General features: G+C 45.3%; 1 protein-coding gene across 5 annotated transcripts; it reads right to left on the minus strand.

Annotated features, from left to right (window-relative positions):
- Window positions 1–307: 307 nt before the first annotated feature.
- TMEM183A (transmembrane protein 183A) lies at window positions 308–21,951 on the minus strand. 5 transcript variants are annotated; one of them, XM_077294865.1, is made up of 9 exons: window positions 21,849–21,936; window positions 21,511–21,641; window positions 19,701–19,790; window positions 19,351–19,509; window positions 14,606–14,768; window positions 12,207–12,387; window positions 11,941–12,024; window positions 4,143–4,298; window positions 318–3,313 (listed from the first exon to the last, which is right to left on the minus strand). In XM_077294865.1, the coding sequence occupies exons 2-9, from the start codon at window positions 21,572–21,574 to the stop codon at window positions 3,128–3,130; spliced, it is 1,083 nt and encodes a 360-aa protein (XP_077150980.1). In that variant the 5' UTR covers window positions 21,575–21,641; window positions 21,849–21,936; the 3' UTR covers window positions 318–3,127. The 5 variants fall into 5 exon arrangements, with proteins under 5 accessions (XP_077150979.1, XP_077150980.1, XP_077150983.1 ...); XM_077294864.1 differs by lacking the exon at window positions 21,849–21,936 and having other exon boundaries at window positions 308–3,313; window positions 21,511–21,791; XM_077294868.1 differs by lacking the exon at window positions 21,511–21,641 and having other exon boundaries at window positions 19,366–19,509; window positions 21,849–21,951.
- Window positions 21,952–23,454: the final 1,503 nt, after the last annotated feature.

The raw sequence follows: 23,454 nt of genomic DNA on the forward strand, positions 1-23,454 counted from the left end.
ACCAGCTCACGGTCATTTCTTTTGAGAGCTTGAAAGAGTGTCCATAATTTTCACACAAAGAATCCAGCTTGAGTGATAGATCTCTGGATGTAACAAGGTTTTTATAGCTTTTCCAAGTAAAGTTGAAGATGTTATATCTGTTGAGCTGGATGCTTTCTTTGAAAATTACTCCCTTTCAGTCCCTGGCAGTAATTTGGCAAACCCTGCACCTCCTGGATTACAAAGTAGCGTAGTGTTCTCTAGACGATATATCTGAGCATTCTAGAAGTAAAACCTAAGTAGTCTCTTCTAATCACACAAGTTATTCAGGTTTGTTTAGGTGGCAGATTTTATTTTGTTAAATATGACGTGTTACCACCATTTACACCCTTGTAGGGGTTTTCCAGCACAATTTCACTGTCGGTGGTCATCACGTGATCATTCATTTGCAATTTACATTGCTTCAGTCATGTGCCAGCCATTGTCTCATCCAATTTTAATACTTTTCCTCTTAATGAAGGGAAAGTATTCGGCCTGAGACTATGAGTCTACAAACTGCATAAGGAAAGTCATGCGACGGCAAAAGGTAGCACATTACATTGTCAGGATTCCCAATGTTAGACCTTCTTACTGGAATTAAACGTAAAGCACGGTAAAAGAGTTTAAGAGCTCATACTCTCTACAGGAAAGGTATAAAATAAAACCCTGCTCACCTGTTAAGTTGCCCACTGCTCCAGTGCCAATATTTCTGCCAGTCTGCTTATTTTCCGGCAGTGATGTGTTGTCCATCCACATGACCACTGCAGCCAATCACTGCCCTTGTGTGGGTAGGCGTCACAAGCTAGTATGTAAAGGTGCTTCTCACAAAATTAGAATATCATAAAAAAGTTAATTTCAGTTCTTCACTACAAAAAGTGAAACTCATTACATAGTCATTACTAAGAGTGATCTATTTCAAGTATTTATTTCGGTCATTGTTGATGATTATGGCTTACAGCCGGTGTTTCAGTACTGAAACAGACTAAGGGACCTTTTAAATGCTTAGGAAGCCTTTGCAGATGGTTTTTGTTAATTATTCTAATTTACTGAGATTATAACTTCAAGGTTTTCATTGGCTGTAAGCCATAATCATCAACATTAACAGAAATATAAACACTTAAAATAGATCACTATTAGTAGTGACTAATATACGAGTTTCACTTTCTGTGTTGAAGAACTAAAATAAATGACATTTCTGATGATATTCTTGAGAGGCACTTGTATGTCTACGTGCGCCAATGTGCTGTCCACATTCACAACTGACCAATGTAAAGGGCTAGTGCACAAGTGACTACAGAAACCAATAAAATGCCCTAGCCTTGTCTAGGTTTCTTTCAATGAGACCATACGAGTTTCACTGGCAGTTAGACAGATGTAAAGGCTTTGTGGACAAGAGCATGGAGCTGTATTTGGATATGTTATGTTGGTGATGATATGACCGACTGCTAATTGTAATGCTTGTTTGAGCGTAGTCTTTGGCAGATTATTGCTCCACCAGGCTAATGCTGGAGCAGAAGGCGACTTACCAGGCAAGTTTATTAATCTCACGTCTTTCCTTGCAACTAGTTTAAATTTCTTAAAGGGAACCAATCATGTCCCAAACGCCATTAACCTGCAGATATGGAATTAATCTGCAGGATAATAGCGTCCTAAAGCCGCACGGCCTCCGCACTGAAGACGCAGCTGACGGGAGAAAATTAACTGTATTCCTCCCGGCAGCCTCTGGCTTTCAGTCAGAGGTGTAACAGCGTGGCTTCAGTCACCGCTCAGTACACAGTGGCTGTTAGTGCCAGGGTGTGCACTGATACACTGCAGACAGGGTTCATTCAATATTCCAGCCACTGCACACTGTACTGAGCGGTGCCTGAAGCCACGCCATCACATCTTTATGACTGAAAGACGGAGGAATAAAGTTAATTTCCTCTCTTTAGCCACACTTTCAGGGTTATGGCTGCAAAGCTTTAGAATGCTATTAACCTGCAGTTTAACCCCATATTTGCAGATGAATAACATTTGGAGATATGCTAGGTTCCCTTTTAGGGTATGGGCACATGTAGAATGGACCTCTGCGGATTTTTCCACAGCGGATTTTAGAAATCTGCAGGTAAAAGGCACTGCGTTTTACCTGCGGATTTACCGCGGTTTTTATGCGGATTTTGTGCGGATTCCACTGCGGTTTTACACCTGCGGTTTTCTATTATGGAGCAGGTGTAAAACCGCTGCGGATTCCTCACAAAGAATTGACATGCTGCGGAATGTAAACCGCTGCGTTTCCGCGCGTTTTTTTCCGCAGCATGGGCACAGCGTTTTCTGTTTTCCATAGGTTTATATTGTACTGTAAACTCATGGGAAACTGCTGCAGACCCGCAGCTGCAGATCCACAGCAAAATCCGCAACTTGTGCACAAAGCCTTAAAACTAACAAAACTCCAAAGGCAAAATCCCACACAATATTTTCACAGAATTACAGCCATTTTATACGGATTTTTCACATTCACTTACGCAGCTGTGTGCACAATACTGCAGCAATGACAAATGTGACCATGGCAGTCAATCAGCCGTAATGAAGTCTGCAAGATCCTCCTGTCCCTGCAGCAGCACAGCAGACAACACACTTTAGAAAAGAAGCCATTCTTTAAAACAAAAATCAGTTTTCTTTAACATGTCCCATTTACAGCATTATTGGTCAACCCTACATCATACTAACAAAAATGGTTATCACAAAAGCCATAATACAGATGTATATTCATGTCCTGGCCATAAAGAAGCGGGATTAAACACCATTAGTGACCAACACTTGGTCAAAAGCAACTCATCAAGCTGCCAAAACCTAAAATACTGTATCACACTATTTTCAATACTTCATTTTTAGGGTAAATTCCTTGGAGGATTTAAAAAATAAAATAAATAAAAAAATGTTTTTGATCATATTAATTATTAGACTTCAGCTCATTAATTCAGACGTGAAAATAAAGATCTTTAATCTCAACGGTTGAGGAAAGTAAGTGTCCATGGGCACACTGTGAACGCCACCCTGTCTCCAGTCTAACATTTCGATTTCTTTGGTTTCCACTTGGGTGGCTAACAGAAACAAAACGTCTGGTCTAATATTAGGCCGTGGCTGAGATAGGATATTTCGGATGCCACCAGTCTAGGAGATGGACGCTGTGAACAGGATCCAAGACAATCTGCACTCCTAGCTCTCCACGAGGTTTCTTGCCATTTAACACTGGGCAGTCTTGGAAAAGAAGTCTCACACGGTGATGCCTCATGTCAGTGCTAACATTTATGGTCAACTGGAGAAAAAAAAAAAATAGAAGTGTTATTATAGATAAGAAAATGTTCTTTGAAATTACAGTAACAGTTAAAGTTATCGTTAGTATGTTAAACTCCTTTTATTTCCATAGCGCCAACATATTCCGCAGCCCTTTACATTTTAGAGGGAACTTGTACAGACAAAGACATAAGGAGATTTATCACATACTGTAATACTTTGTTTCATTGATTACAATCTTTTTCCCCTCTTTATGGAACTACCTGTACAGGAATATACATAATTCATGGCCCCATAGGAAAGACAATTGCTATTCACTGCAGTGGCATTGTTCCGGTGATGTTGGTACTGCTGTTCCTGGTGGGACATTGTTACATCACTCGACTGATGCAGCCAATAAGCGGCTGCTGATCGGCTGCAGCCTTTGTGAGAGCAGATATTCAACCTAACAAAATAGACTCCTGAGGAGCTGCAGACAATCAGCAGCAATTGAGTGTCAAGTCACCTGTTGGGTACAACAGCACTGACATCACTGGGACGACAATTGTGGAAAGGGAGTATATCTGGTTATATTCTGCGGGGCCCTGAAATGATTGGGTTGTCCAGCAGTGGGTGACATTGTGGGAAAAAAAAAAAGAAATAAAATTATAATCGCAACAAACATCATGGGACGCCATATATTAACGTGTCTGTACTTTTAACACAGGATGTTGGAAAGAAAATGGGCACAATACAGAACAATGGCAAACACAGTTTTTGTTGGTATAGGAGGCTAAGGTGACCTATTCATTAGCAGTGAAGCGCTTATCATGAGGGCAGGAGGAATAATCACATACGTCACAGTTACTTACATAAGTTAGTGTCATACCCATAACCACAGGGATGTAAATAAAATTTAACGTGGTAACTTTAAGAAGGCAACAGTCCTGGTCTGGGTTAAAATGGACTTCCTTGTACTCGGCGGGGGGCTGAAGTCCGTTAGAGCAATGGTTCTTCTGCTTTAGGAGCTAAATAAATAAAAATATGTTATATACATTGTACAAAGTAAGAAAGGGAGATGTAAAAGGACAAAATAAAGCATCTATAATAACTGCACTACAACTGTAGGAGAATCTGCCCCAACCACCGGCAGTATGGGGTACTGGTGTGCTCCCCAAGTACCAGCAACTCTATTATTGTGAAATGCTGCAGTAATTCAGACTGCTCTCAGTCCTATTATAGAAAAACAGGATTTAAAGACAATATCATAATTAGCAAAGAATGTTAAACATTACATATGTCCTACCAAAGACCAAATGAGTCAATATATCTCCAATGGTTTCATACAATAAGCGCTGGCATATCATCAGGAAACAGTTTTCTACATACATATAGTAACTGAGGTTAGTAGCGTGAACTCAAGGGAAAGAGGAGACAGAGCATGGGTGCATGGAATAACGAGAAGATGGCGCAATCATAAAGTAAAAAAAACCAAAACATTTCTACATACAGTATGTAAAAAGAATATAACAATGTATATGTTGCTGCTATTAATGGTCAACTGTGTAGCCAAAATCTTGCACAGTAAGAAGTAAACGTAGTAACGGCATAGATATGACTCATATAAGGCGAGGCGTGCACGTGGATAAAGTAGCACTAAGACTATGTGCGTATGTTGCAGATTTGCTTGTGTAAAATTCTGCACGGTTTCTGCCTCTCTTTGCATAAAAACCACACGGATTTAACTGCGTTTTCTGCCGAGTTTCTTGCGCTTTTGTAAAACCATAGAGCTAAACAAAGATATATTAACCCCCGAAGCTTTTTTCGGTTTTGCATTTTCGTTTCACTCCCCTCCTTTCCGGAGACATAACTCTTATTTTTCCGTCAATATGGCCATGTGCAGGCTTATCTTTTGTGTGCCGAGCTGACTTCTTTAACGATAACATTTTGGTGCAAATATGTTCTTTTGATCACTCGTTATTGCATTTTAATGCAATGTCGCTGTGACAAAAAAAACAAACAAAAAAAAAAGTAATTCTGGCATTTTGAATATCGCTTTTACGTTTAGCGATCACATTAATCCTTTTTTTTTTTTAAATTGATAGATCGGGCGATTCTGAACACGGCAAATTTGTTTTTAATGGGGCAAAAGGGGGGTGATTTGAAATTTTTTTTCCTTTCTCACTTTTTGCATGCTTCAATAGCCTCCATGGGAGGCTCGAAGCTGCCACAACTTGATTGGCTCTGCTACATACTGTAGAGTCTCAGATCACCTCTATGTAGCAGAATTACAGCCTTGCTGTGAGCACCAACCACTGGGTGGCGCTCACAGCAATCCGTCATCAACAACCATAGATGTCTCAAGGAGACCTCTGGTTGTCATGACGACACACCGATGACCCCCAATCATGTGACGAGGTCACCGATGCGCGCATTTCCGGCCGGATGCACTTGTTAAATGCCACTGTCAGAGTTTGACATCAGCATTTAACTAGTTAACAGGCGCGGGTGGATCGCGATTCCACCCGCGCCTATTGCAGGCACATGTATGTTAGCTGTTCAAAACAGCTGACATGTCCTGGGCTTTGAGGAGGGCTCACATCAAAGCGGGGTATACTGCCATCGGCGTAATAGTACATCCGATGGCAATAAGGGGTTAAAAAAAAAATTTGAGATGTAATTTTCTTGTTCAACCTCTTTAACCCCTTCAAGTCGCGGCCCTTTTTCGCTTTTGCGTTTTCGTTTTTCACTCCCCTCCTTCCCAGAGCCATAACTTTTTTATTTTTCCATCAATATGGCCATGTGAGGGCTTATTTTTTGCGGGACGAGTTGTACTTTTGAACGACATCATTGGTTTTACCATGTCGTGTACTAGAAAACGGGAAAAAAATTCCAAGTGCGGTGAAATTGCAAAAAAAGTGCAATCCCACACTTGTTTTTTGTTTGGCTTTTTTGCTAGGTTCACTAAATGCTAAAACTATCCTGCCATTATGATTCTCTAGGTCATTACGAGTTCATAGACACCTAACATGTCTAGGTTATTTTTTATCCAAGTGGTGAAAAAAAATTCCAAACTTTGCTTAAAAAAAAAAAAGAAAAAAGAAGTGCCATTTTCCGATACCCGTAGCGTCTCCAATTTTCGTGATCTAGGGTCGGGTGAGGGCTTATTTTTTGCGTGCCGAGCTGGCGTTTTTAATGATACCATTTCGGCGCAGATACGTTCTTTTGATCGCCCGTTATTGCATTTTAACGCAATGTCGCGGCGACAAAAAAAAACGTAATTCTGGCGTTTCGGATTTTTTTCTCGCTACGCTGTTTAGCGATCAGGTTAATGCTTTTTTTTTTTACTTGATAGATCGGGCGATTCTGAACGCGGCGATACCAAATATGTGTAGGCTTGATTTTTTTTTTTATTGTTTTATTTAGGATGGGGAGAAAGGAGGGTGATTTAAACTTTTATATTTTTAATATTTTTAAAAACTTTTTTTTTTTTTTACTTTTGCCATGCTTCAATAGCCTCCATGGGAGGCTAGAAGCAGGCACAGCCCGATCGGCTCTGCTACATAACAGCGATCATCAGATCGCTGTTATGTAGCTGAAATGCAGGTGAGCTGTGAGCGCTGACCACAGGGGGGCGCTCACAGCAGGCCGGCATCAGTAACCATAGAGGTCTCAAGGACCTCTATGGTTACCATCCTGATGCATCGCCGACCCCCGATCATGTGACGGGGGTCGGAGATGACGTCATTTCCGGCCGCCCGGCCGGATGCGGTAGTTAAATGCCGCTGTCTGCGTTTGACAGCGGCATTTAACAGGTTAATAGCGGCGGGTGAATAGCGATTTCACCCGCCACTATTGCGCGCACATGTCAGCTGTACAAAACAGCTGACATGTCGCGACTTTGATGTGGGCTCAGCGCCGGAGCCCACATCAAAGGGGGAGACACGGCATGCGCCGTACTAGTACGGCGCATGTCGTGAAGGGGTTAACCAGATACCTTAATATTAAAGACACACCAGCCTATGTAGGAGCATTAACATAATTAACCTACATATGCTGTAACAAATAAGTAACTGTCAAATCTGCGTGAAATGCAGTATCTGTTTATTTAAAAAAAAAAAAAAAAAAAAATTGCTTGGGCTACTAGCAGAGGGAAAGCCGATGGCTGAGGGATGATGTTAATATTCTGGGAAGGAGCAAATAGCCATAAAGCTTCCCAGTCTATTAATATCATCTCACAGCTGTTTGCTTGGCCTTTACTGGCTAGTTTACAGGGGAATCCCAGAAAAAAATTGACATGGGGTCCCCCTATAAAATCGAACCAGCAAAGGCTAGGCAGACAGATGCGGGCTAATATTAATAGCCTGGGAGGGGCCATGGATATTGGCACCCCGCAGATTAAAAACATCAGCTCTCAGCCATCCCAGAAATGGCACATCTTATAGATGCGCCAATTCTGGCACTTAGCCATGCACTTCCCACTTGCCCTGTAGCGGTGGCAAGTGGGGCTCATATTTGTGGTGTTGATGTCACCTTTGTATTGTCAGGTGACATCAAGCCCACGTTAGTAATGGAGAGGCTTCTATAAGACACCTATACATTACTAACCCCATAGCTACTTGGTAAATAAAGACAAAGCCAGAATTAAGACTCCTTTATTGAATCTTAAATTTACCATACTTACTGAACGCCTAATCCCCGACGCCCTCGTCTACTGCAACAAAAATAAAATAAATCAACATATAATACTCACTGTCTGACGTAGTCCATTATCGAATGTCCCACGATGATCTCACATGTAGAACAGTCACATCAGGAGAGGTGACCGCACTACCCGGCCTCCGGCGACACACTGACAGGAGGTAATCGCTCCTGTAGTGTATCACAGTTCACCGGAGTTCATCAACTCCGGTGCTCTCACTTACAGCACTGCTGCGTGCCACAAGTGAGCGCACCAGAGCTGATCAGCTGATGAACTTCGGTGAACTCTCGCAGCGTTTCAGTGATAAACAGCGGGAACGATTACCCCCTGTCAGTGTATCGCTGGAGATCGGGTAGAGCGGTCACATCTCCCGATGTGACTGTTCTACACCGAGATCGTTGTGGGACACTCGTTATTAAATGGATTACGGCGGAAAGGTAAGTATATGTTGGTTTAATATTTTTGATTGCTTGCAAGAGATGAGGGCGTCGGGAATTAGGTGTTTGGCGAGTATATAATTATGTAAATGTTATATATATATTTTTTTCTTACACAATTGAACACAGGCCCCGGATGATGGAACTACTCTCCCATCATCGGCTCATGCTGTCACTGTTATATGTGATAACAGACACACTCTCCACCCCTCCACCCCCACACACACACACTCTCCACCCCCACACACACACACTCTCCACCCCCACACACACACACTCTCCACCCCCACACACACACAGTCTCCACCCCCACACACACACACAGTCTCCACCCACACACACACACACAGTCTCCACCCACACACACACACTCTCCACCCACACACACTCTCCACCCACACACACACACACACTCTCCACCCACACACACACACTCTCCACCCACACACACACACACTCTCCACCCACACACACACACACTCTCCACCCACACACACACACACTCTCCACCCACACACACACACTCTCCACCCACACACACACACTCTCCACCCACACACACACACACTCTCCACCCACACACACACACTCTCCACCCACACACACACACTCTCCACCCACACACACACACACTCTCCACCCACACACACACACTCTCCACCCACACACACACACACTCTCCACCCACACACACACACTCTCCACCCACACACACACACTCTCCACCCACACACACACACTCTCCACCCACACACACACTCTCCACCCACACACACACACACACTCTCCACCCACACACACACACTCTCCACCCACACACACACACACTCCACCCACACACACACACACTCCACCCACACACACTCCACCCACACACACACACTCCACCCACACACACACACTCCACCCACACACACACACACACACACACACACTCTCCACCCACACACACACACTCTCCACCCACACACACACACTCCCCACACACACACACACTCTCCACCCACACACACACACACTCTCCACCCACCCACACACACACACTCTCCACCCCCACACACACACACACACACACACACACACACACACTCTCCACCCACCCACACACACACACACACTCTCCACCCACCCACACACACACACACTCTCCACCCACACACACACACACACACACACACTCCACCCACACACTTTTCCTTCTTCTGACATTTCCTTTCGGCAGCGTTTTTGGAACACAAATCTGCAAACCTTTTTACACCTGCGGTTTGGCTGCGGATTTGACTGATTCAATGGAAGTCAATGGGTGTAGAAACGCAGCAGATCTGCAAAAAGAATTGACATGCTACGAAAAATAAAACGCTACGAATCAGGACGGAATATTCCGCAGCATGTGCAAACTAATTCTGGATTCCCATCGATTAACATTGCTTGAGCAATCCTTTGCGGATTTGAAGCAATTCCGCGAAGAAAAAACCCTGCGAAACCGCAACATGTGCACATAGCCTAAATCTACTAATTGTAGCAAAGGCATGTGCAATCATGGCAGCTAAGTAGATAATTACATAGCAAATAAACAGACCCCATGAAATCAAAAGGTATAGCGCCTTACCCATGTCCCACGATGTATACCTACCTGCCCCAATCCTATGCAACAATGTATAATAAGGGGCATATATAAAGTCTGGACTGTTGCAAAGCTGTACCAGTCTGAACTATGAGCAACGCAATGTGAGTACATGCCTATAAGAGAAGCTTGCAATACTTATATACCGTATTTTTCGCTTTATAAGACGCACCTGATTATAAGAAACACCCCCAAATTTGGTGAAGAAAAAGAAAAAAAATAATTTGTGTTAAATGGGGGTCTGTCTTATAATGCCAGTGTCCATCTTACAAATCATATGTCCCTCATCCTGGTATCTATATAACTTCCATCCTTGTGCTAGCACATGCCCCCCCGTGCTGCTGGCAGACACGTGCCCCCCCCCCCCCCCGTGCTGCTGGCAGACACGTGCCCCCCCCGTGCTGCTGGCAGACACATGGCCCCCCCCCGTGCTGCTGGCAGACACATGGCCCCCCCCCATGCTGCTGGCAGACACATGGCCCCCCCCATGCTGCTGGCAGACACATGGCCCCCCCCCATGCTGCTGGCAGACACATGGCCCCCCCCATGCTGCTGGCAGACACATGGCCCCCCCCCCCCGTGCTGCTGGCAGACACATGCGCCCCCCCCCCCCCCCCCGTGCTGCTGGCAGACTCATGCCCCCCCCCGTGCTACAGGCACATGATAAAATAAACACACAACTCACCTTCTGATGATGGCTCCGTGCTCACAGCTCCTCGGTTGTGCCTTCTGTTTCCCAGGCATCGGATCATGTGACCTGGGCACACAGTGATGTCATCACTGTGCTGTGCCGATCACATGATAGGATGTCAGCACAGACACAGGAGGGGGGGGGGGGGGGGCATAGGGGCATATAAGAGTGACCAGGGGCCATATCCATGATGGGAGGGAGGAGTGCAGGCACATGTAATATTCACTGCTCCCCTGTGAATCAACTCGCACAGCTTCAGCACCGAGGTGATGGACAGCGGGTGCAGTGAATATTACATGAGGCTAATGAGCGGGAGCACAGGACCTCCCGCTGTCTCTGCAGCCAGCCCACCCCAGCCCCCTGACACCATTCAAGAGCTGCTCCCCTCCTCTGCAGCACAGCACAGATTCGGATTATAAGACGCACCCCCCACTTTCCCCAAAAATTTGGGGGAACAAAAGTGCGTCTTATAATCCGAAAAATACAGTATATATAAAATATATCCTACAGCTTTTACGAATGGCCCCCATGAGCCATGTCTCCTATCGCAGCTTAGTGCTTGAAGACTTTCCCTTTCCCTCCTTGATGCAACCAATATTGTTTTTTGCACCTCTTTTTCCAACTGGCTCTTGAAGGTCACCCGAGTGAAATCTGCTCAGTGACAATGGAGAAATGAAGTTCTTCATCTTCTCTGCACCATGTGGCGAGAGAATCAGATCACACGCTGAGAGTGTCATAATACAACAGATTATTTCGCACGAGAGAACATACGCTCATGTGATCTTGGCTTAATAATAATAATATAATTTTAGAGATAAGTCTCGAATAGAGATGGGCCAACCCCAACAGTAAAGTGCAGCATCCGTACTGAACACCTATTGTTCGGGCACGGACACAGCCTTCACCAGGAAGTCAGTGTTATTGTTCAGATTCGGCTGCCCGATCACCGGGTGTTTGTTGCGCTGTCCTGTGCATGTCAAACACTGGATGTTCGTGCCCCCCATTCAAGTGAATGGGGTCTGGGTACTGTTCTGGTACCCAAATATTTTGTAACTGTTCGGCCAAACCCAAACATCCAGGTGTCCGCCCATCTCTAGTCTCCAGTAGTAAAGGGGTGTGTGGGGATGGGTGTCAGCTTTTTCACCTGCACCCCGATTTCTCCGCAGGGAGGCATACGCGTGGACACTGCTGATTATGGGTAATGGGACTGGCTTACCGGCTTTTTAAGTTTGAAGTTAAATTCCCACAACGTCTCCGCTCGGCTTACGGACTCCACTTTTTTACACCCGAAAAGTAAACACTGCAAACCAAATATAAATGCATTAGGCAAAACAGAGAAATCTACAGGTTCCAACAAAGTCAGAAGTAAACCAAGAAATTGTATCTGTTACACCACAGCTTCTGTGGCAGCTTATATCCATTCCAATCTCCCCTCCACAGGCCCTGGGTCTTCCATTACGGATATAAAACCACACTACTTACTTTGGAATTTAGTAAAGTGTTAGGCGTCGATTCGGGTAATGGAGGGTCTTTAGCCACTCTGGAACAAAACGGCTCGTACATGTAAAACAAGGAACGGATGACGCACGCACGCAGGGACCGCAGTCTGTACATCCACTCGGGCAGCAAACGGTCAGGAAGGTAGGCGCTCGCCTGGTAGTTTCTGTAAAACAAGTAACATCATTATTGATCGCCCTTATTTCTGAAGTGCCAAACATTCAGCAGCTCTTCACAAATCAGACTTTATATATGTTTTAGGAATGTGTGTCTGCCAGAGGTGGTGACAGCACATTTCTAGGATATGCCGCCACTAGATCATTTTCTCAGCATCATAACCAGCAATGTGCAGAGAGAATGGGCCCATCTGAACTGTAATATTCATGTGTACCAATTCTTTCCATGGTCCCACTGTGCAAAAACTGAGTCCATACCCTAAATGCACTACCCACATGTGGAGGAGAAGAGATGAATGTGTTGTCACAAGGACGACAAGCAGCTTCCATTAGATCCCAGAAGAGTCCATTAAAGGTTTATTCTGACAACTGAAAGTCATTACCTATCCAGAGCAGATAATTTGCTGATCAGTGGAGCTCCTGAAAAGTGGGCTCTAAAATGCATAGATGATGATTTTAAAGGTCCATTCCCAATGTTGAAAATTGACTCTGTAAGCACAGAACGACCCTTTAAACCAAGTACAGGCGCTCGATGCACCTTTGGGCATGGCCAAACATTTAATCCCTTCACAACCTTTGACATATAGGTACGTCAAAGGTCGTGTCCCTGCCTTTGATGGAGGCTCCAGAGCTGAGCCCGCATCTTTCCCAGCACATGACAGCTGATTGGATCAGTGGTCATGTCAGTCTAGCCGCCATGGGAGGATCAGAGATCTACCCGTGGCTGTTAACCAATTCAATACCCGTATCAATCACTGACGGTAGCATTTAATACGCACTGGCCGTAAGCACGTCCAAAGTCCCGCTATCGGCACCCCATCAAATGATCACGGGGCGTCGATGGGTTGTCATGACAGCCAGTCAGATGGTCTGCAGAAGACCCCCGTGCCGATCACTGTGAATCTCCCATGAACGCCAGCTTGTGGCAGGCATCCATAGGAAATCGTGATTTTTGTAGCACAGGAGATCGGATAATCACAGTATCAAGTCTTTTAAGGGGAATATTGAATACAGTGAGAAAATAAATAAATAAATATATAATTAAAAAATTGGAAGAGCACCAAACACGGTACCTTAAAGTGAACGCATCCCCAGCCAGCAATCTCAGAAGGCTCCTTGCAATAGTAGGAAGGATAGAAAAAAAAAAAAAAAAAAAAAAAAGGGAAACAGCACAGCAGACTTCCAGGAAATAAAAACTGATGTTTATTGCCCAAATGGCGTGGCGACGTTTCGGATACAATCCTTTCTCAAGAAACCAAAACAAACAAAAGTTCAAATCACCCCCACTTTGCCCCATTGAAAACAAAAAAAAAACAAACAAAATACACATTTGTTAGGCTACGTTCACATTAGCGTTAAGCTAATGTGCGTCGGGTTTGCGTCAGCGACGCAGCGTCGACGCATGCGTCATGCGCCCCTATACTTAACATGGGGGACGCATGCGTTTTTTTTTGTTGCGTTGTGCGACACATGCGTCTTTTTTGCCGCAAGCGTCGGACCAAGAAAACGCAACAAGTTGCATTTTTCTTGCGTCCGATTTTCGGCAAAAACCGACGCATGCGTCGCAAAACGCAGCGTTTTTGCGTGCGTTTTGACGCGTTTTTGCGTGCGTTGTGTCGCCGACGCAACGGCGCACAACGCTAGTGTGAACGTAGCCTTATTGCTGCGTTTGTTCAAAATTTAAAGTTAATTCATCAGATCGGTAAACAGTATAACAAAAAAAACAACCCCACACACCTCAAAAACAATTATGGAATTGCACTACAGTATATGGTAAAATCAATGGTGCCATTCAAAAGTTCAACTCATCCCGCAAAAAAGCCCTCATACGGCTATGTTGGCAAAAAAAAAAAAAAAAAAGTTATGGCTCTGGGCAGAAGGGGGAGGAAAAAACAGAAGATCGCAAGGTCGTGAAGGGGATAAGTGGACCTTACCACCTCCTCAATTTCTTACTTTATTGATCACCGCCCTTTCTTGCTCTATAAAGCCAGAGCCATCAATCAAGGAAGAGGTCGGTAGGTGGGACGGTGCACTGAACAGTTTGGCCACGCCATGATGCACCGGGCGCCTGCACTTAGTCATTCTGTGATGGCAGAGTCCCTTTCAAGTGATTATACAGGTTCCCATAAAGCAGCCGTTCTGCAGATTACTACTTTGTGAGGTTATGAGGAAAGTTACGGTATTAATATTCTACACGGCTTATCACACCTTTTGTACAATCTCATCCAAAAGACAGCAGTGCAAGTAACGGTCCAAGCTTTCTTACAAATAAGAGCAAACGTCATAACATCTTCAGGTCGGATGTAAGAGGCGAGGACAAGCCAGATGTCAATGGGATAGTCCCCTCCTGTGCTGTCTGCCATGAAGCTTTCTAGAAGAGGAAGATATCTGATTAATACAATTACAATATTTAGAAAGCATACAGAAAATCAGAATCTGACGAGAAGCAAGCAGGCTGCATAGTTTGAGCATTAATTATTATTATTTTTTTTTTTTTTTTTTAGAAGTCATTGAAACCGGTAAAGTCTAACAACAATTTACAATTCAATTTGCGGAACGCTTTGAAAAAACAAGACAAAAAAAACACCCACTGGTATTTTACACAATGCAGAAGATTGCATGACACGAACTTGGAAGAGCCTGGGTGGGCCTTCCCATAATGCCGTGTAGCCATCACACCCACCATAGTATGGCACAGCCAAATCAAGAGGGGACTATCACAGGCTGTATAAAAACAGAGGTTCAGGGAGGAAGAGGACTAGAACTCTAGCGCCACCTATAGGAAGTAGCAGTCTTAAAAGTCAGTATCAACTCTCGAATGAGCCTCGTCACATGACTTAGGATAAAAGCCAAACCGGAATCTCAATTTGCAGACACTGTTTCGGGGTTCTGCCACTCATCAGTGCAAAGTGTGACATCTGGTTTGGCTGTGTGAGAGGCGTCTGACTTGACTTATCCTAAAGGCACCTGACAAGGCTCGTTAGAGAGATATTGAGTGTTAGGATTGCTACTTCAAATAGGTGGCACTAGAGTTCTAGTCCTCGTCCTCTCTGAAGAGACAATTTGCATATTTCCCAGAGGAACATTACAGTTTAAAAGTCTCCTCACCTTGGCATGTCAGGCTTGACAAGTCATTCTCCGCAAGGGAAAACGTTAACCATTGGATTCTAGACAGCGAAAGGACATCACTAGTGATGAGTGAATATCCTCAGCAAACAGGTTATCAGAGTATCTTGGGCATGCTAGATTAATATGTTCACGTCCCCGTGGCTTAGACAACACATGCAGGCATTGCCTAACAAACAGGCAGCCCCCATGTGTTGCGGATGTCTAACAGCTGCGAATCATGCAGCCACGGGGATGTGAACATATTACTCTAGCACGCCCAAGATACTCCCGATAACAGAGCATACTTCGATAACACGTTATCCAAGCACACTCGTTCATCACTAGACGTCACAGCTTAGTCGGAACGAAGGACGCAAAACACTTAAACTGTACAGATAGCATGTGACAGCAGAGTAGTGAAGATCGGTAACGCTCCTTTTACCAAAAACCACATATGTTGAGGTCACTGACATGTCTAAGGCTGCATTTGTGTTAAAAGAGGTTGGATACAGCCCTAGGAGACCTTATACACATCTTTTCAGGGACATCACTGAACTTGTGGATAGGTGATAAATTGTTTTATGCCATGTGTTCGCTGTGTCCAAAGCTCTGCTGGCTATTCAACGCAGGTGAATCCGTATGTGTTCACTGAACCGAGCGGATTCACCGTGTTCAATACATTGTATGGGAGAAGTTTGGACATGCTGGGGTCTGGAGAGACACGCCGTATGTCCTTCACAGGTGATCCGCGGGCGTCTGGACGCATAGTGGGCATGAGATTTCTTGAAATCCCATCCACTATGCTGTAACATCGGGCCGCTGTGGGTTTGATACTGCATAAGTACACAGTGTCCAACCTGTAGCAATTACTGATCGTGGGCACATACCCTTACAGTGCAGTAAATGATGAGTGGCAGGAAGGGGATACCTGCAAATATTACATTATGCTGCTGGTTAACAACCATTCTTCTTGTAGAATCTCTTTAAAAAAAATGCTTCCATGTCCAAATATTGCTTCTCCATAGTTATGGTGCCCTCTGGTGATCCACTTTTTTCCCATTCAATCCCATATTAAAAAATATATGGCATATTGCTAATTGCTAGGAGACCCCATAATTTATGATTGGTAATTGCACCCTCTAAAAACATAATCCACAGATTTAAAAAACAAAAACAAAAAAAAAAACCTGACGTTTTGAAGCCGTTTTCAGAGAATAAAAAAAATAAATAAAATAAATCCTAAAGCAAATATCCAATCAATTCATAAACAACTTTATGTAGCAAATCATGGGTGGAGGACATTCTAATTCCAAAGCGATTATTTCTAAACAAAAATTAGTGAGATTTGCTAATTAAAGTTATTTACCATTTAACTCCCCTTCTCCCCAATGCCCACAGAAGCCTTGTAATCCAGCAACATATTGCCCTTTGAGCTGTGCAGGGATTTACTGGCTGCCACAATTCTCTGCTCATAAGGTGGCCAAGGTGCTGCTGGGCAAGGATGGGGATGCAAACCTAATTTGGGTGAAGAGACATCTTCATTCTCTTCAAGACCAATGGTTCCCAGATCATAAAGTGATGGCATATCCTAGCAAACAGCTATTACTCCAAATGAGAAGACCCCTTTAACATCTCCAAATGGTCACACATGTTGAGTCCCTGCCCTCTGGATCCAAACAGGCATAGGCAGTGAAGAGACTTCTGATACTGTCAGTAAGGAGAATGGCACACTGACAGGAGTTTCTTCTCACCAGTGCTGTACACATTAGGAGGAGGTTCCTTGGGGAAATCAAAACATTAGTGGGTTCCATAAAGATGGATCAACCATATCTAGACACAGGAGAACGTTTCATTTATGCAGTTTGAAATCTTTTTATGTTTATCTTAACCTAATAGAGGAGATTATTATTAATAAACTGAAGGAGAAGAAAAAGCCCCTCAGTTCTACCAACAAAATGCAACTTATGCAAGTGTACAATTCTGGTACATAATCAAGGGGAATTTTGCCATTATGAAATACCAGGGAGCATAACCCCAAAAGTAGTAAAGTACACTGCTCAAAAAATAAAGGGAACACTAAAATCACAAATCCTAGATACCAAATTTAATATTTCAGTTGTAAATCTTTATTCATTACATAGCGGAATGCATTGAGAAGAATAAAACATAAAAATGATCAATGTAAATCAAAATTAATATCCCATGGAGGTCTGAATTTGGAATGATACTCAAAATCAAAGCGGAAAATCAAATTACAGGCTGATCCAACTTCAGTGGAAATGCCTCAAGACAAGGAAATGATGCTCAGTAGTGTGTGTGTGACCTCCCTACAACACCTGGGCATGCTCCTGATGAGGCAGCGGATGGTCTCCTGAGGGATCTCCTCCCAGACCTGGACTAAAGCATCCGCCAACTCCTGGACAGTCTGTGGTGAAACGTGACGTTGGTGGATGGTGTGAGAGAGACATGATGTCCCAGATATGCTTAATCGGATTCAGGTCTGGGAATGGACGGGCCAGTCCATAGCTTCAAAGCCTTCATCTTGCAGGAACTGCTGACACACTCTAGCCACATGAGGTCTGGCATTGTCCTGCATTAGGAGGAACCAAGGGCCAACTGCACCAGCATATGGTCTCACAAGGGGTCTGAGGATCTCATCTCAGTACCTAATGGCAGTCAGGCTACCTCTGGCGAGCACATGGAGGGCTGTGCGGCCTTCCAAAGAAATGCCACCCCATACCATTACTGACCCACTGTCAAACCGGTCATGCTGAAGGATGTTGCAGGCAGCAGATAGCTCTCCACGGCGTCTCCAGACTCTGTCATGTCTGTCAGATGTGCTTAGTGTGAACCTGCTTTCATCTGTGAACAGCACAGAGCGCCAGTGCCGAATTTGCCAATCCTGGTGTTCTGTGGCAAATGACAAGCGTCCCGCAGGTGTTGGGCTGTGAGCACAACCCCCATCTGTGGATGTCAGGCACTCAGACCATCCTCGTGGAGTCCGTTTCTAACCGTTTGTGCAGACATGCACATTTGTGGCACGCTGGAGGTCATTTTGCAGGGCTCTGCAGTGCTCCTCCTGTTCCTCTTTGCACAAAAGCTGAGGTAGCGGTCCTGCTGCTGAGTTATCGCCCTCCTACAGCCCCCTCCATGTCTCCTCGTAGCACCTCCAGCCTCTGGACATTACGCTGACAGACACAGCAAAGCTTCTTGCCACAGCTCACATTGATGTGCCATCCTGGATGAGCTGCACTACCTGAGCCACTTGTGTGGGTTGTAGAGTGCGTCTCATGCTACCACGAGTGTGAAGGCACAACCAACTTTCAAAAGTGGTCAAAACATCAGCCGGAAAGCATTGGTACCGAGATGTGGTCTGTGGTCCCCACCTGCAGAACCACTCCTTTATTGAGTTGTGTCTTGATAATTGCCAATAATTTCCATCTGTTGTCTAATCCATTTGCACAACAGCATGTGAAATTGATTGTCAAACAGTGTTGCTTCCTAAGTGGACAGTTTGATTTCACAGAAGTTTGATTTACTTGAAGTTATATTCTGTTAATTAAGTGATCCCTTTATTTTTTTTGAGCAGTGTATTTTATTAATACCATAGTCTTTGTTTTGTGTGACACTGGTTATCCCCTATACTTCCTCATGGCAGCACGGTGGCACAGTGGTTAGCACCGCAGCCTTGCAGTGCTGGAGTCCTGAGTTCAAATCCCACCAAGGACAACATCTGCAAAGAGTTTGTATGTTCTCTCCGTGTTTGCGTGGGATTCTGTTGTTTAAGTGTTCCCTTTATTTTTTTGAGCAGTGTATTTACCTCCAGACATTGAATCAAGCCTCACCTTTGTGCTTCTTACTTTTCTTTTTCCTGCAAGAACTTCCATTGTCATTTTCAATGTCCTCATGTTCATCACAGCTCCCAAAATGTCCATTCTCAGACAATAAGGACAGACCATCCTCACTGGGCACCCGAGAGGCCTCCAAACCACAAAGTGCCTTCACTAAAATAAGTGGAAAAAAAATAAAAATAAACATTTTCATAAACAGTTTTACCTTCATCAGCCAAGTGTGGCTTTATTATTCTGTTAGCTGGGATAACACAAGGTTAGTGACTGCTGAGAACCAAGTTCAGCACAGAAGCTGGAAAGGGGTTGATGCAGTTTCATGCCTCATCTTCGCAGTCAGAACGCACCTTCTTTCCGGACAGCATTTGCCACAGCCTTTTTCACGCGCCCGGACTTCACAACAGCTGGATCGGAGTTGGCAAAGTCTGCCACAGTAACTGGGAAAAAAAAAAAAAAGGAAAAAAAGGAAAAAAAGGAAAAAAAAAAAAAAAAAAAAAACAGATTTCAATAAAAAAAGTGTCAGATAGTCAATTAATGCACTAACATCTAGAGATTGTGAGTGAGGATCCGGAATAGAAAATCCCACCAGCACAACGTTAGTTTACAGGATCATCACAAGTCCTGTCCATAGTTGTCAGTCAGACTATATAAGAGCACGGGCAGTTACGCTCTCTTCATCTTCACCTACTGGACTGATTGAGCTAATTAACATTTAGCTCAAACATCCACTGAACGCCATTTCTAGCAAATAGGGATATACTGAAACAGTGGCAAGTAAAACTTTGGGCACCGCTGGTCAAAATTATTGCCCTGCACAGCTATTTTCTGATGAGGAATTTTCTCTGTATACCTCCAATATACTGAGCTGGACATATCGCGTGGGCTGCCAGCTCCTGTGACAAGCCAAGTATTGTGCCCCCAACCCAGTAATAACACCCAAAGTGCTCCTTTAAAACATATTCATGTCCTCTTTAGAAGTACTGAATCTCACTCAGAGTGGAAATGCCACCTTTGTGCCAGCCCTCCCAAAACAAAGTCTATACTCACCTAATCCAAGTGACTTCTTCCCTGCGCACAGAGCGGGGGCAGCACAGTGACGTTATCGCACCGCAATGATGCCGACATCCTGTATGCCGCAAAGGACGGCTGATCCCCTCTACACAAGGATTTAACGGACACAGATTCAAAGGTGGTGCCCGCCTGGAAATCCAGGGAACACATCTATAGTTTACTTTGGGGCCCCCCATGTTACACCTGCCATCTTCTATACAGAAGCACCTGCCTATATCTACCAGTTCTGGTGAAGTGACACCTGCAGTCTGATGGAAGCTACGTGTAACTGCTGCACTATTTCACACTTGTCAGTTATGGCCGCCCTGGAACATCCCTCTTATCAGTAACAGGTACAACACCTCAGCTGGCATCACCTGTCACACAGAGGGCAGCAGGCATGTGTGATGGTATCCTGGAGAGGCGAGATACACATGTTCAGTCACAACCAATCACTAGGGTTGAGCGAAACGGGTCGTTCATTTTCATAAGTCGCCGACTTTTGGCAAAGTCGGCGTCTCATGAAACCCGACCCCTGTGTGGGGTCGGCCATGCGGTACGCGATCTTGGCGCCAAAGTCGTGTTTCGTATTGGCAGAGTGATGAGATAGGTCTTAGGGGGGTGAACGCCTATCGTCATGTTATCGCTTGTGCGGAGGAGAGAGGGAGAGAGGGAGAGAAAAACTAAAGGTCGCTCAACCCTACCCATCACCATACATGTAGACACTACTGATGAGCAAACATGTACGGATAAGGAGCTATCCAAGTATCGTGGGCATATTCGTATAATATCTTTCAGTCCCTTCAGGTTCATGTTTTGTAGCGGTAGACAGACACTGCACATGGGAGATCCCCCATGGATGTGTATATATACAGTACTGCTGCTGTGACAGCGCACACGTGCTCCCCCACGGAGGTGAGTACACACAGTGTGTACACAGCCCTGCTGCAGCGACAGCCGCACACACACGGTATATACACACACGGTATATACACACACGGTATATACACACACACGGTATATACACACACGGTATATACACACACGGTATATACACACACGGTATATACACACACGGTATATACACAGCACTGCTGCCCCGCTCACCTCTGTCGGAGCTCATATTATCTGCCCGAAACTTCAGCCGTTTTCGGTTCCCTTTCCTGGGCATGGCTGCGGCTTTTTGCGGGTGGACGTCACACAGACTATAGCACAGGGAAGATCGTTCCGGGCCATGGCTACAGACCACGGGGAAACGAGTGGAGAAGAGGAAAAACAAAGTGAGCTCCGCCGGGGTCTTCGGCCATCATGGAACAATACGTCATGCAGCCTCGTGTAACCGGGAAGTAATTCCCCCACACCCCGGGTCTTCCGCCCGCCATTACTGTACACAGAGACTGGCACATTGCTCCTAACAAGGCCGGAAAGACGTCACGTGCTCTTACCAGGAGGGGGCGGATCCATTGGAGGGAGGGGACGCCCTGACACCCACACCCGGCGGCGGGAGGCAGAATGGCCGTCAGTGCTCCGCGGCGCAAGCAGCGTGCATGCACATTAAATAGCATTGTGCATTCACATAGCGCCCCCTGCGCTCCAGGCTCTGCCATTGCAGCCCTTCCCCATTCAGAAGCCTTTTGCACCAATATTACACAAATAACAATCGTGACCAAAAAGCAAGTTGCAAAATCGTGGGCATTTTCCTTGCCAGTCTCTAGCAGATGCCACAAGGTGCTGCATTAAGGGCAGCCATTGACCATAGACTTTAGTCACACACACTCCTCTGGTCAGTGACGGCTTCACCATTAGTATTTCACAAGTTTTTCCAGTATGCAAAAAATCCCCAAACTGATGGCGGTGTCCTGAGCTTGTCTTCCTGATAACTGGCCAGCACCAGGGTGGTGCTGGGCCGGGGTCAGAGCGCCGGGTGCTTCGCTTGAATCCGCTCTGTCCACGCCTCGGACCAGATTAGGACGTCTCCTTTTTATGCCGCCATTGGTCCAGGATGGGGTGTACATTGTTACCGACATGTTCCCTACTTGTTGGTAAAATATATGTGAGGTGCTACAGTGTGTTAGGGGTCGAGTTCTCTCCTCTGCACAAGGGGAATCTCGGTCCGTCTCCGCTGCGGTCTCCCATTCTTCTCCATTCCAGTGGAGCCTGCTCGGCAGAGACGTCGGTCCCAGTGTCTCGTTCAGTCTGACTCTGTGCAAAGAGTTACTGCTGCTTTTCCAGCTTCTGCCATTGAAGTCAGTGCTGGGCAGCAGCGAGCAGACGCTTCTGGGATTAAGTCCTACTTTTCCCCTTCTGAGCATGTCCAGGGTAAGATCTCTCATTGGAGATCGAGGGTCACATGCTTGGATACTGCAGCAAAGCCCATTGGTTCTCCAGGAAGGTCCTGAAGGTGCTCAGGCTCTGTAACAGCCTCTCATTGGTCCTTCTAGGAAGGTCCTGTACGTGCTGCAGCTATAAAAGGTTCGCATGACCGCACAGCCATGCGCTAGTATCAATTCATGTCGTGACTTTTGCGCCAATGTGGTCACTCTTGTATGGATTCAGGGACCCGGCTGAAATAAGCCACTTAGAATACCGGCACCTCCGGTGAGGAGACTGTGTGTATGGTTTCAGGGCCCCAGCTGAAATAAACCCCTAGAATACCGGCTCCCTCCGGTGAGGAGATTGTATGTTTGACTGCGTGACCACAAGCTGCTATCTGCTCAGCAGTTACTGTGTATTCCTGTGAAGTTAAACAGGACACAGTGCTTTCTTTATAGCGACTCTGTGAAGCAACAGAGAGCGCTTCTACCGCCATATAGTACCGCCGTTTGCCAGCAGCAGGTTCTTTTCCTGCACCGTGGACCCCGGGCTGCGAACACACCAAATAACATCTCTATATTTACTCGTTGCGTTCCGCCAGCCCTAACACAGTGTCTCTACTGTTAAGTCCTTCTCAGTCCCTGGCTTACTGGAGGTAAGCTTCCAGGTAAATGACACGCAAACAAAGTATTGTGTGATCATATACAGGGGAAGCTCAGGAGCGCGTCTGACTCTCTG

This window comes from Ranitomeya variabilis, chromosome 3, assembly GCF_051348905.1.
Source record: "Ranitomeya variabilis isolate aRanVar5 chromosome 3, aRanVar5.hap1, whole genome shotgun sequence".
NCBI lineage: Eukaryota > Metazoa > Chordata > Amphibia > Anura > Dendrobatidae > Ranitomeya > Ranitomeya variabilis.

Bases quoted from the DNA above. Each gene is read 5' to 3' on its own strand.
- TMEM183A (XM_077294864.1), bottom strand. From the start codon at position 21,574: ATGCCCAGGAAAGGGAACCGAAAACGGCTGAAGTTTCGGGCAGATAAT. The intron at 19,791-21,510 runs GTGAGCGGGGCA...TTTTTTTCCCAG, and splicing joins TAATATGAGCTCCGACAGAG to TTACTGTGGCAGACTTTGCC. The intron at 14,769-19,350 runs GTGAGGCTTGAT...TTCCTCTTCTAG, and splicing joins GAAAAGTAAGAAGCACAAAG to AAAGCTTCATGGCAGACAGC.